Source organism: Periophthalmus magnuspinnatus, chromosome 21, assembly GCF_009829125.3.
Source record: "Periophthalmus magnuspinnatus isolate fPerMag1 chromosome 21, fPerMag1.2.pri, whole genome shotgun sequence".
NCBI lineage: Eukaryota > Metazoa > Chordata > Actinopteri > Gobiiformes > Gobiidae > Periophthalmus > Periophthalmus magnuspinnatus.
In genome coordinates this window covers 3601248-3613852 of record NC_047146.1, presented here as the reverse complement: position 1 = coordinate 3613852, position 12605 = coordinate 3601248, and the positions used below count along the sequence as shown (strand labels likewise).

The 12605-nt window shown below is 45.3% G+C and overlaps 1 protein-coding gene across 1 annotated transcript in view; it reads left to right on the top strand.

Annotated features, from left to right (window-relative positions):
- LOC117389450 (obscurin-like) overlaps positions 1–12605 on the top strand; it is a 71012-nt gene that overhangs the window by 23128 nt on the left and 35279 nt on the right. Inside the window, exons 9-19 of the mRNA XM_033987128.2 lie at positions 1828–2103; positions 3660–3980; positions 4210–4467; positions 4615–5298; positions 5370–5432; positions 5976–7769; positions 8430–8696; positions 9023–9298; positions 9841–10134; positions 10972–11250; positions 12103–12576. Of these exons, the coding sequence (XP_033843019.2) occupies positions 1828–2103; positions 3660–3980; positions 4210–4467; positions 4615–5298; positions 5370–5432; positions 5976–7769; positions 8430–8696; positions 9023–9298; positions 9841–10134; positions 10972–11250; positions 12103–12576 (4986 nt within the window). The remainder of the gene's footprint in view (positions 1–1827; positions 2104–3659; positions 3981–4209; positions 4468–4614; positions 5299–5369; positions 5433–5975; positions 7770–8429; positions 8697–9022; positions 9299–9840; positions 10135–10971; positions 11251–12102; positions 12577–12605) is intronic.

The window sequence follows — 12605 nt, the reverse complement described above, 5'->3', positions numbered from 1 at the left end:
CGACGTAAAGTTTTTGTCACTTTTACTCAAGTAAGATGTGTCCAACTCAAGGCCCCCGGTCCAAATGTGGCCCTCCGCTTAATTTTATGTGGCCCGCGATGGGTAAATTAAAAGGTACAAGGTCTTAAAGTGTCATTTTATCAGGAGATACGCAGTTACACAGTCATATTTTTATGTCTAGGCTAATACATATACAGTATTTGTAACCTGAATAAGTAATAAATACAGAAACAGTTTATTAACAAGTTTAAAAAGTAGTTAGATTTATTTTACGTCTTGCCATTTTGCTGATGCACAACTAAAGTAGGACAAAGCTACTCTGAGAAGTACAGTTTTATTAAAAAGTTGGCACTTTTTGTCACATCTGTACGAAAAAATCAGATGCTAATCGATACTACAGCTAGCATCAAAACTAGATACTCATTTGGGCAGGTATCGATACTAAACATGTCACATTCAGAGGACAGAAATGAACCTGAATATCTTTAGGACGACGTTGAGATAAGACACATGGGAATATGAAAGAAAGTACAACTATTTAATGTGTTTTTATTGTCGTCATGGTACTGGAATCGGTATCGAGTGTCACGTCCGTTCCAACGCTACAGCACTAATCCCTACTAACAAATCTTACTGTGTTTTTTTGCCTCTTGGGTTCTTTCTCGGCCTCATTCTTAATCAAACGCTCTTCATCGCACTTAAAGCTTGTGTGTGTTGTTGTTGTTGTTGTATTACGTTGTCTCCGTGTTGGTCTAATCGTGCACTGTCAGTCAAACGTTTGGACGCACCTTCTCTTTTTAAGTGTTTTTTTCTTTATCTTTAGTACTTTCTGCGTTTTAGATACACGCGGAAGACGTCAAATATATGAAACGACGAATATGGACTCGTTTAGCGAAGAAAAAACGTGAAATAAGTCAAATAAATGTTCAAATCGTTAGAGTCCGTACCGTTTTGTTTTGCGGACAGCGGCTCAAACTGTGGATTTTTTTTTTTAGTATTATTATTTTAACCCTCTGATGCGTGAATTACGAAAGCCTTGGTCAAGATTTTTTTCCTGAAGTGTTTTTATTCTTCTCAGGACATGAAACAACATCGTGAGCTGCCTGTAAAAATGAATTAACTTGTGTTCTATTGTAAATATACAGATATATGTTTCTTTTTATGCTTTGAAAAACATTTCAACAATTTTTGGGGGAAATTTCAACACTGTTTAGGCGCAATGTTTAGGCCTGAATAAGAAAAACAATCAAAAACCAAAGAAATTTACTTGCAGTTACAGCGACTGACCACTGAATTGACCTCAATGGAGTGTGGCAGCAGAGAGCACTCTAGAGTCTGATGTGCAGCTCCACAATTTAAACCAATGAATTAACCTCCTGAGACTCGAGCTTTAATAAAATAAAATAATAAAAAAATAAATAATAAAAATACAATAATAATAATAATAAAAACAAATAAAAATAAAATAATTAAATAAAAATAATTCAATTAAAAAATCAAATAAAAATAAACAAAAAAATCAATATTCTAAACTCTTAGAAATATTCAAAATTGAACATGTTCTTGTTGCTGTTCTTCTAAAAATTTGCACTGTGGCCTAAACAATCCAAAATGTGTTGTCCACAGATGAGGACACCAGGTCTCAGGAGGTTAAAGAGAAAGTTCTGTTTGAGTAGCTGTCCACCGCTGTGCGCCCGAGGGTTAAATTTTGAGTTTGGGGTCATAGATTTGAGAACCAACACCTTAAATCGTCATGAAAATAAAGAAAGAACAACAACAAAAATGTGAAAAGTGCGTCCAAACCCTTGACTGGCGGTGTGTCCGTAGCTCCGGCCGTCGTGTTTGAGCCCGTGTCAGAGGACGCCCGCTCCCTCTCCGTCCCGGTGGGCCGTCCCATAGAGCTGCGGTGTTCGGTGTCGGACCCCCAGGCCCCGGTGCGGTGGTACCACGACGACGCCGAGCTCGGGCCGGACTCGGGTTGCCAGATCTGGGCCGAGGGCGTCAAACGGGCGCTGTGCGTGCGGTCCGCGGAGATGCGCCACTCGGGGCTTTACTCCTGCGCCACGGCCGACGACTCTGTGGAGTTCACCGTCGACGTCCAAGGTGAAATGTTTACTCACGTTAGGGCTGTGCGGATGAGCGATAAAGGCGCACTGTGTAACATTTCGGCTGCTTGTCGCCATAGAGATGTTATCGCTTTGTTTGGAGTCAAAATTTTATTGGCATCGTCAGCGAAAGAAACGAACTACAAACTAAATAAAGAATAATAATATAATCTATGATAAAATGAATAAATAATAGACTTATAATACACAAAATGTTCCCCTCTGTGGCATTAAAATGATCTGTCTTGCATTTAATCAGTTGCAGAAGTTTGTATTGACCCTCTCCTCATTCTGTCCATGGAGATAGATAAGTGTAAAGCCAAACTGTGGAACATTCCAGGCACTAACAGCAACAGCGATAACATCTTCGTGAAAACAATAAAAAAAAATAAAAAAAAATGCATATATTTACAGAGTTAAGCTTTAATGAGGTTTGTAATTATTTCTCCAATCGATTAGTTTTTAAATTATGGAATTAAAAAGATTATTAATAAAATTTTATTCTGGATGAGCTTCGTTTCTATGGCGACCACAAAAGTTTAGGGATAAATATTAGGTTGATTTTGGATCTATGTGGTGATTTTTGGCTGTAAATATATGTGTTTTTAAGTAATTGTGTTTTTTTATTGGGAAAAGGAGAGAGGGAATAAAAGAGGGAGAAATAAAAAGGGAGAGAGAAAGGGAAGGAGGAGAGAAAAGGAGGAGGGAAGAGAGGGATAATGAAGAGAGAGGGGAGGGAGAGGAGGAGAAGAAGAGGTAAGGAATGAAGAGAGAAGAAAAAGTAGGAGAGAGGAGATAAAAAGAGAGGAGGAGAGAGAAAGGGAATGAAGTGAGAAAAGGAGGAGAGAAGAGAGGGAAGGAAGAGAGGAGAGAGAGCGGAGGAGAAGGACAGGGAGGGAATGAAGAGAGAAAAGAAAAAGGAGGAGAGAGAGGGGATAAAAGGAGACATGAGAGGGAGAATTAAGAGAAAGGAGGAGGAGGAGAGAGGAGAGGGGGAATGAAGGGAGGAGGAGAGAATTAAGAGAGGAGAGGGGGAATGAAGAGAGAAAAGGAGCGACGAGAGGGAGAATGAAGAGAGGAGGAAGAGAGATGAGAGGGGGAATGAAGAGAGGAGGGAGACAGGAGAGGGCGGAATGAAGAGAGAAAAGGAGAGATGAGAGGGGGAATGAAGAGAGGAGGGAGACAGGAGAGGGCGGAATGAAGACAGAAAAGGAGCGACAAGAGGGAGAATGAAGAGAGGAGGAAGAGAAAGGAGAAGGGGAATGAAGAGAGGACAAAGAGAGAGAGAATGAAAAGTGAGGAGGGATGAATCAGCCAAATAGCGTTGATAACGACTTTTCCGTAATCACACAGCCCTAATTTCTTTAGTTAAATTTGTACGTGTAATAAAGACATAACCTTTCTGTTTAGACGCCACTAACACTCGCCGCTTCATGTTTCGTTTAAATGTTTCGTAGAGTCTGTAACTTCTGTCTTAACTTAACGGCAACTAGTTGGTAAAACTGTGAGTAATTCTTGGTTTTTCTGAAGTTGTTTTAAATGTCCCAATGCCAGCCATCCCCGCCCCCACAGTCTTTGAGCGGAGGAGATCTCTAGAAGCAGTCGCACCTCTGGAGTTGGAATGCAACGTTCCCGACTCGGCAGTTTCCATTTGCTGGTTTAAAGACGACCACGAACAACAACAGGAACAACAAGAACGACAAGAACAACAACAACAACAACAAGTCCTCCCAAAACGAAACCAAATTTGTGAAGAGCAGAGAGACAGAGAAACAGAAATTATGTTCTCTCCGTCTCCTGATGAGATCTTGAGCTCAGGTTTAAACCGAAGTGAGGCCCTTGACGACAAAGTCCACGTCTCTGTTCGCCAAAAAGGTGATTGCTTTTATAGTAGTTTGTAGATATTCACATTTATAATTAGAGTCCCACTAACCCTTACTCAATTTAAATGTCGTCTTTAATCGTGACTGATTTTCTGTGTTGTTCTTGTGTTTTTTTTTAAGTCTGAAACCTCCTTTTCTCATAATCAGCCGTCCTTCTGTTAGACTTAATTTACAGAGAAATCCATCTTTTTGCTTTACACGATTGTAATTTGAATCTGTAGCTTCGTCATTGCCACCGTCGCCCGCACCTGATGTTCTGGAGATGGTTGAAGACACTTGCTCAATGGAAGCTTGTGCAAAACTGGATGGTGAGGTGCAGGTTTCAGCACCGCTTCGTAAAGAGTCTATTTCTGAAGCTGAAATTGAGACAGTCCACGCGGAGAAGGCCCTTATATTCGAACCCACGCATTCTGCAAACTCGGGGTCGTACTTTTGCGCAACAGCTGACGATGTTGCACCACTCATAGCAAAAAACCAAGGTGATTTTCAATGTTTGTGGTGGTTAAATGTCGTAACTAACTCTGTATGTTGCTTTCTGTGTAACTGTGCTGTGCCGCAATAACCCCATAGCATTTCATGTATGTTTTGTTAGTTAAATGTGTTGAGTTTAACTTTTTTGCTTGAAGCGGAGAAGACCAGTCCGATCGCTGGGCCAAATTCGATAGTTCAACAGTTTGAAATCTCCGATCCGGTGGCAAAAGCGTGCTGGTACAAAGACGGAACGCCCATCTCTCCCGAGACAGATGACCTCCACGATCTCCAAGAGCTCCACAATCTCCAAGAGCTCCACGACCTCCACGATCTCCAAGAGCTCCACGACCCCCACAAACTCCATGAACTCCACGATCGCCACGAACTCCACGATCGCCATGATCTCCACGAACTCCACGATCGCCACGACCTCCACGACCCCCACAAACTCCATGAACTCCACTATCGCCACGAACTCCACGACCTCCACGATCGCCACGAACTCCACAAACTCCATGAACTCCACGATCGCCACGACCTCCCTGGCCTCCACAACCTCCATGACCTACATGACGTTAGTGATCAGAAATGCCCAGACGTGCCCCAAAATCCTGAACTAAACCATGACATCGGACAACGCTTTAGTCCTGGACAATGCCATGGTCAGAGATGGTCCACTAGTCCAGTAGAGGTCCATTCGCCAGTACATATCCACAGTCCAGTAAAGAGTTATGGTTCTGGACAGTTCTTTAGTCCAGTTCAGACCCCATGCTCCTCTGCTCATAGGACAGAGGGTTTTGAGTCCACAAACCAGGCCATGCCAAATCTGAGCGTTAAAGGTGGAGTTCCAGTTTTCTTTTCTGCTCTGTGGTCTGAAAGCACCACGACTGACTGTTTTCTCTTTGAACAGAGCAGAGTCACAGCCCTGACAGTGAGAGCGCTGAATCTGCCCACACCTCAGTGGAAGTTAAAGGTGATTTGATTGGTTTTGGCATCAGTCATCCATGTAACACAGCACACAACCGCCTCTAACCAAAGTGGACCCATCTGCGCTCTGAAGATGTACGTGTGACCGCTTCTCCATGACTTTATCCACCATCTCCTGCAGTTTTTTTTACATGTTGTGTCGTCATGCTAACTACATGTTTGTCCTCTTCATACTAACTACATGTGTTCATGCTAACCTCCATCTTGCTTCTAACCTTTGACTCTTAAATTTCATCTTATTCTTATCAACACAAGACCCCTCCATGTCATTGCTGTCCTGAACATGACCCCGTTGCAATGACAACCTTCTCTTAAAACTGGACGATAATGGATTTAAAAGCTTAAAATGATAGGACGCAGATTAGAGAGATATGAGATTTAGTAGGAGGGAGAAGCCAAAGGCCAATCTGGGCCATCTTGTTTGTCTTTGCAATGGATTCTCCATAACTCCATGCTAACCCACATGATACACTTTCTGTTGAGACGATTACGACTGAAACCTTTCTCTGTGCACCACTACTGCCTTTAGCCCCAGCGGCGCGTCCCTCGAACCAAGAGAGGAGCAGAGAGAAAGAGGAAGAGGACAGAAAGAGGAGCAGGGCTGGAGATGAAGAGGGACCAGAGAGGAGCAGGGACGGAGACGAAGTGGGTAGAAAAGACAAGGGCCCAGTGGAGGAGGATGAGAGCCCAAAGGATGAGAGCCCAGAGGATGAGAGTCAAGAGGATACGAGCCAAAAGAAGGAGGGAACAGGGGAGGAGCCAAAGGAGCAGCATGATGCAGAGGAGGAGGGCCCTGAGGAGGTCACCTCTTCAGCTCTAACCTGCTTTGCTGGTTGCAGCAACAGAAGACCAAAGACCAAAATAAATCCAGAACATTCCAATCCATTTCTCCGCCCTACTCTGAGGTCACAGGCTGAAGCAGCTTCACTGAAGAAACTGAACCAACTGTTGGAAAAAAAGACTGAGTCCATCTCCAGAAAAGCCTTTTGTGATGTGCCTCTTCAGCTCGTGGGTGAATCTGTGACAGAAACACAGTCTGAGGTCTCAGAGTCTGAGGCTGTCCTAACACGGCTGAATGATCGTTCAAAACAAACTGAGCATGCTCAGACCACAGTCTGTGTAAACTCCGCAGCTCAAAGCCTTACAGAGAGACACACAGAAGGGCTGAGGGAGGACTTTATTTACTTCACACAGCACACAGTCCCTCAGACCGAGGACAGAAGTTCCCCCACAGCCTCTTCTCAGTCCAACCTGCTACATCAGACCTGTACCAGACCTGCTCTCTCAGTCCCTCCTGTGCACACACAGGGCACACCTTTGCCTCAGCTCCAGAGTGCACAGGTTTCAGCTGAAGCTTCATCACAACAGTTTAAGCTCCCTCCTCACGCTGAAGCTTCATCACAACAGTTTAAGCTCCCTCTTCACGCTGAAGCTTCATCACAACAGTTTAAGCTCCCTCTTCACGCTGAAGCTTCATCACAACAGTTTAAGCTCCCTCTTCACACAGATGTTTCACATGTGACCTTTGATCCTGGGGTTAAAGGGACAAGGACACTCCAGTCTTTAGACACACTTAGATCTGCACACAAAGACTCTGCCAGAGTCTCAGACTCTGCCAGGGTCCAGACTTTGTCAGAACAGTGTTTAAATACTGCACATTTGGCACAAGTCCTTCCACAGCAGCTTGCACACACAGGTCAGACCTCGTCAGTCCAATGGGAGGACCTCCACAGTGCAGGCTCCATGTCTGCAGTTGTACCGGAGAGTATCCTGTCCACCCAAACCTTAGCCGATCTGAACTGCATGGAGCTGAGTAAGTCCAGGACAAACTGTCAGAACATCTGTCAAACTGCAGAGATGTGCGAGGACCTGAGGGACTCTAGCGCTCAGGAGCTCGAGAAGTTTTGTCCCAACAAATTCAACTATGAAGAGCCAATCTCAGGGACTGTTCTTAAGTGTATACAGCCTGAAGCTCAGACCAGCCTGCACATCGCTCCCTGTGGTCAGACACATCTGTACAGCTCCCAGAGTGTCTTGGGTAACTCTCTTCAGTCTGTCTGTGACCTACCGGAACAGGTCTGTCATTTACCTGAATCAAACCAGTCCCAGATCACATCTGTGCAGAGAACACTAAGTTCAGGCTTCCATCAGAAGGAGGGAGAAGGTTCCTCCATGACTCCTCAGATGTCTCACACCGAGCAGACTGCAGCTCAGACCAAAGCAGCCTCCAAGGGCTCAGAGGAGTTCGATTTCTGTAAAAATTTTGGAGATCACTGCGTTGACAGAGTCACTGCGAATAAGGTGGCTGCAGGTGATTTCAATGGTTAGCATTACCAATGGAACAGACAGGGGTAGGCATTTAGAATCAAAAGACTTTTGGACATTTTGTACGTATAGATAGACTAAGATAGACTCCAGCGCAGGTGCAGATCTGGGTGTTTTAAACATCTTTATATAAATAGTGTTGATCTGTGTTTTAGGTAATGAAATTGGACAATAAATGAACTGATTGGTCTGAGGCCATAGGTGAAAACTATGTGCATTTTATAATAGAGATTTAGCTAGTGCTGTAAACCAAATGCTATCAAGACTGTCTTTAATCCCACAACAGTCCATTATAAATCCATTGTAATTGTCTGAGGGACAAAGTCTTTTGTCTTGTTAAAACGTTATGACCCAAAGTTTCCAGGTGAAACTTATCCAATGGTTAAGGCTGTGGTTAGGTGTTCTACAGGAACCTGAAATCTTTAGTTTATTCAAGCCTCTTGGGAGACAGTGTGACAGATGGTTTAAGTTGAACCTGTTGGTGTTAGATAAGACTTAGATGTGTCTAAGAGGCTCGTCTCTCCCTCAGTGTAAACTGTCTCTGTAGCACTAACAGAAGGAAATAACTTTAGCTGTGGCATGTCTAACCTCAGTCCTCATGTGTTTTTGAGACTCTGTTTCAGTCTCGGTGATAACGTTGTTTTGGTGATGCCCTCAGCTCCAGTCACTCTCACTGCGGTGGGACACACGCAGAGGTCATGTGACGCGGGCCAGGACATAGATCTGACCTGTGAAGTGTCCGACCCCAAAGAGCCTGTGTCATGGTTCAAAGATGGAGCTCCGGTCAGTGAGGGCGCTGCTCTGAAGACACTGTCTGATGGCTCAAAGCGGCATCTGAGCATCGTCACAGCCGCCCCAGGGCACTCTGGCATTTACAGCTGCCACACGAGCAGCCAATCAGTGCAGTTTCATGTGGAGGTCAAAGGTGAAGAGCACTAATGCTAATGCTACGGCTTTTAGCATTAACAGGCCCTAATGATAACCCACCTCTAGTTGTGTGTGTGGTTTGGGTTGTACGAGCTGTAGACGCCTCTCAGGTCTATAACTAATGTATGTTTCTAACTACAAACAGCCCAATGCTATAAAGGTCTTACTCACAGAAATAGTCTTGTGACATTGAACATTTGTGTTTCAATTTTGGTCACATAAAATGCATTGTAGCACATAATAGTAGTGTTCCTGCTTATTCTAATTCTCAAATGTCCCCGGTTAAATTGCCTGTTTTACAGTTGTCATTCCCGTGTGTTTTAGCTCCGCTGCTCAGGTTCTCTGCTCTGCCGGAGGAGGAGCAGAGGAAGTCTGTGGTGGAGGGCCATCCTCTGGCTCTGCAGTGCGAACTCTCACACGCCTCAGGCCAGGTCACATGGTACAAGGATGGGGCGGAACTTCTGCCCGACAGTGGAGTGGACATCCAGTCCGAGGGCCAGAAGAGGAGCGTGTATGTGCCCTCTGCGGAGAGGCAGCACTGCGGCGTGTACCGCTGTGAATCTAAAGACGACGACATCCAGTTCACTGTGGATGTCCAAGGTGACAGTGCAGCTAACGACGCTAACCGTGTGCGCTGCTACTAATACGGCCACAGGCGGCTAACTGGCTAACTCTTCATGCGGAGATGCTTCTGGAAGGCTTAAGAGACTTCAGATAAATAAGGTTCCTCGTGTAACTTTGTGATGCACCAGAGTTAACAAAAATAAAATATTATGGATTCACAACATTTGCAAACTCCCACGCGCTCCATGATCTAGAGGCTAACACTACTGCAGTGTACAGTGGAATTCCAGCTGCAGATCTAAGCTGCTGAACCAAAGTGTAATGAATCCTCCTGGACCTCCAGAGCTGGTCCCTGCCTGAGCTGTAACCGCTGTGGTTTTAAATGCTCTAACGCTCTGCACTCACTCTTCCATCTGCTGTGCCTCTGCTTCACTTGGATTCTTCAGTTTGTTTTGTGTCTAACTTAAGTAAATTGTGTAATTCTCTCTGAGCCTCTAGGGGCCATTGTCCATAATGTTCTTAAACTCTTAACTTCTCTCTTTGATTTGAGAGGATAACTGAATCCACTTGTGTGTCAGATGTGGAGTCAGGAGTGAAACCAGTGACGTTCTTAGAGCTTCCAGACTCAGAGAGAAAACAGGAAGTGTGTGAAGGTTCTGCTGTGGTTCTTCGGTGTGAGCTGAGCCAGGAACCCTCTGCAGAAGTCAGATGGTCCAGAGACGGAGAGAAGGTCCATCCAGATGCTAACACAAAAATACTCGAGGAGGGCTTGGTCCGAACTCTCAAAATCCACTCAGCAGAACCAAAGCACAGTGGTGTCTACAAGTGCTCCACAAATGAAGATATGGTCCAGTTTGAGGTGGACGTCAAAGGTGATCTTCTGTAGTGACATAGCTTTAGGGATGGGCGATGCCAAAAAAATGTGTTTCATGATTTTCTTAAAGAGAGATCATGATTTCCTAATATCTTCACACCATCTTTGAGAGGTAAACAACGTAATCTGCTGTTTCTGAACATTCCCTCTTCACTGTGACAGGTTAAATCCACCTGTCACTCACTCAGAACATGACAGAGACTGACCAATAGGAGGAGTGGGTGGGGAAAAGAGTTTAATGTTTTAGATATGGAGCTATAATAAGACCTGGATGAGTCACTGTCCCTCTGTCCTGATGGAAGTTGGATTAGTGGCCGCTCCAGGTGCTGCAACACTGGCGCAGAAAGAATTTTCCTAGAGCGCAAAGTATTGATGTGCGATCAGACTGTGTTCGGCTGACAGGGCATCAACAGCCTTCACGAAGACCGGATTTTGTAAGGATTCTAAAATTTTGTAGGGATGCCTAAACGTTAGCTTTGTAAGATTTAGCCTAATCCCGCTCTGAATTTACGCTAGCTCTGCTCTAGCCTCTGATTGGTCAGATCTGATCACGTGGTTCACAGTTGTGTCATCATATGGTGGGCAGGACTTGATAGGTTTTCAGGAAGTAATGCTCATTGGCCTCATGCACCGGTGAGCAAACTGAAACCATCACGACATCATCTTTGGGTCGTCTTCCAGATCTTATTATACTTCTATGGTTTTTAGAGCTGCATTAAAAAACAGAGCACTGCCTCACGATGAGATCATGATTAGATCTTTATCGCCGTATCCCCCTACCCTACTTTAGTCCATCCTGCTGTTTCTCCCATAAACCCTCTCCCTCCTCTTTCAGGCCGCGCTCCTCCTCACATCTTACCTCTCGCGCTGTCAGACAAACACGTGCTCGTGGCCGTGGGTTCTCCCATTGTCCTGCAGTGCCAGGTGTCGGAGCCCGCGGCGCAGGTCACGTGGGCCAGAGACCAGGTGGAGTTATTCTGTAGGACGGGTTTGGACATGAAGCGAGACGGCTGCGTGAGGAAGCTGATGGTGCACTGTGCTAAGCCGAGCGATGCCGGTTTGTACAGCTGCAGCCTCGCACAAGATGTAGTCACGTTTAGAGTCCACGTGCAAGGTGAAGTCTGTGGACACTACCAGTCTAGTTTGGATGCAGTTTTTCATTTAATGCTTTTTTAATTTTTTTATTTTCATGACTATTTACATTGGAGATTCTCACTGAAGGTATCAAAACTATGAACGCATCAAACTGGAACTAAACAACTGTTGCTGCTGCTAAACTGTGTAGACGGTGTTTTAATAACATCGTCTATCGTTCCTAGTCATGTTTTGGTCAGTTTTGGTGCAAACTAAGGAAATTTGCGGCTTTCTGGTCAAAAACGTCTAAGTGTGACCTGCAGCTTTGTGGCCACTGCAATTTCAAGTACTACATAACATCACACAGGACTGCCCTGATCAGAGACACATGTTTCTGATCATAAACACCTGGCTGCAGGGGCGGAGTTTGACGTGTGGATATTTCTGGACCGATCACACTGTTCCTCATATGTCCAGACCCAGGTACCGCCCAGTTTAGCGGCTCTATTTGAAAAGAGTTCTGGTGTTTAGTCCCACTTTCTTCTTCAACTCTTCAAAAATGGCGGCTCTTTGCTTTGATTACTGCTTTACGCGCTCTTTGTAATGAAACCTGACGTGGCGCAGCTGCGAAGTGAAAACCATTTCAGGAGACTTCAGGGTTTGCAGCGCTGCCAAGAAAGAAAAGAGTTACTACATAATTCCACATCTTGCTTCATGTAATTAATGCCTTCAGTATATACAATGTAAACAGTAGTAAACATTAAGAAAACAAAAAAAACAAAAAAACATCGAATGGGAAGGTGTGTCCAAACTTCTGACTGGTAGTGTATCTTACGCCTGAACAGTGTGTCTTGAAGCCTAACACGTGTGCTCTGCAAATCTAATACTACAGCATCTCCAATGAGATTCTCCACGCTCCCCCTGGTGGCTAAGAACAAGTTTGCGGAGGCGGGATGCCCCATTATGCTACAGTCTGAGGTGTCCCAAGTCTGGTACAAAGACGGGCACATGCTATTACCCCAGGGCGAGTGTGGTGTTCAGAGCCCAGAACGGCAGGTGAAGGAGGACAGGTGTGGCGCAGATGGACAGGCGCCTCTGGACAGGTGTGGCGCAGATGGACAGGCGCCTCTGGACAGGTGTGGCGCAGATGGACAGGCGCCTCAGGGCGGGTGTGGCACAGACGGACAGGTGCGGGAGGATATGTGCGGCGCAGACCGACAGATGCCTCTGCCCTGGTCCGAGTTGGAGCTCCAGAGCGTGGACAGGCTCAGGGCTTTGGTCATTCCCTCCGCCCGGGTCACACACACCGGTCTGTACCAGTGTGAGGCCGTAGACGACTCCATCAGTTTCAAGGTGGATGTTGCAGGTGATCTGAAAACTCTGAACTCACTAACG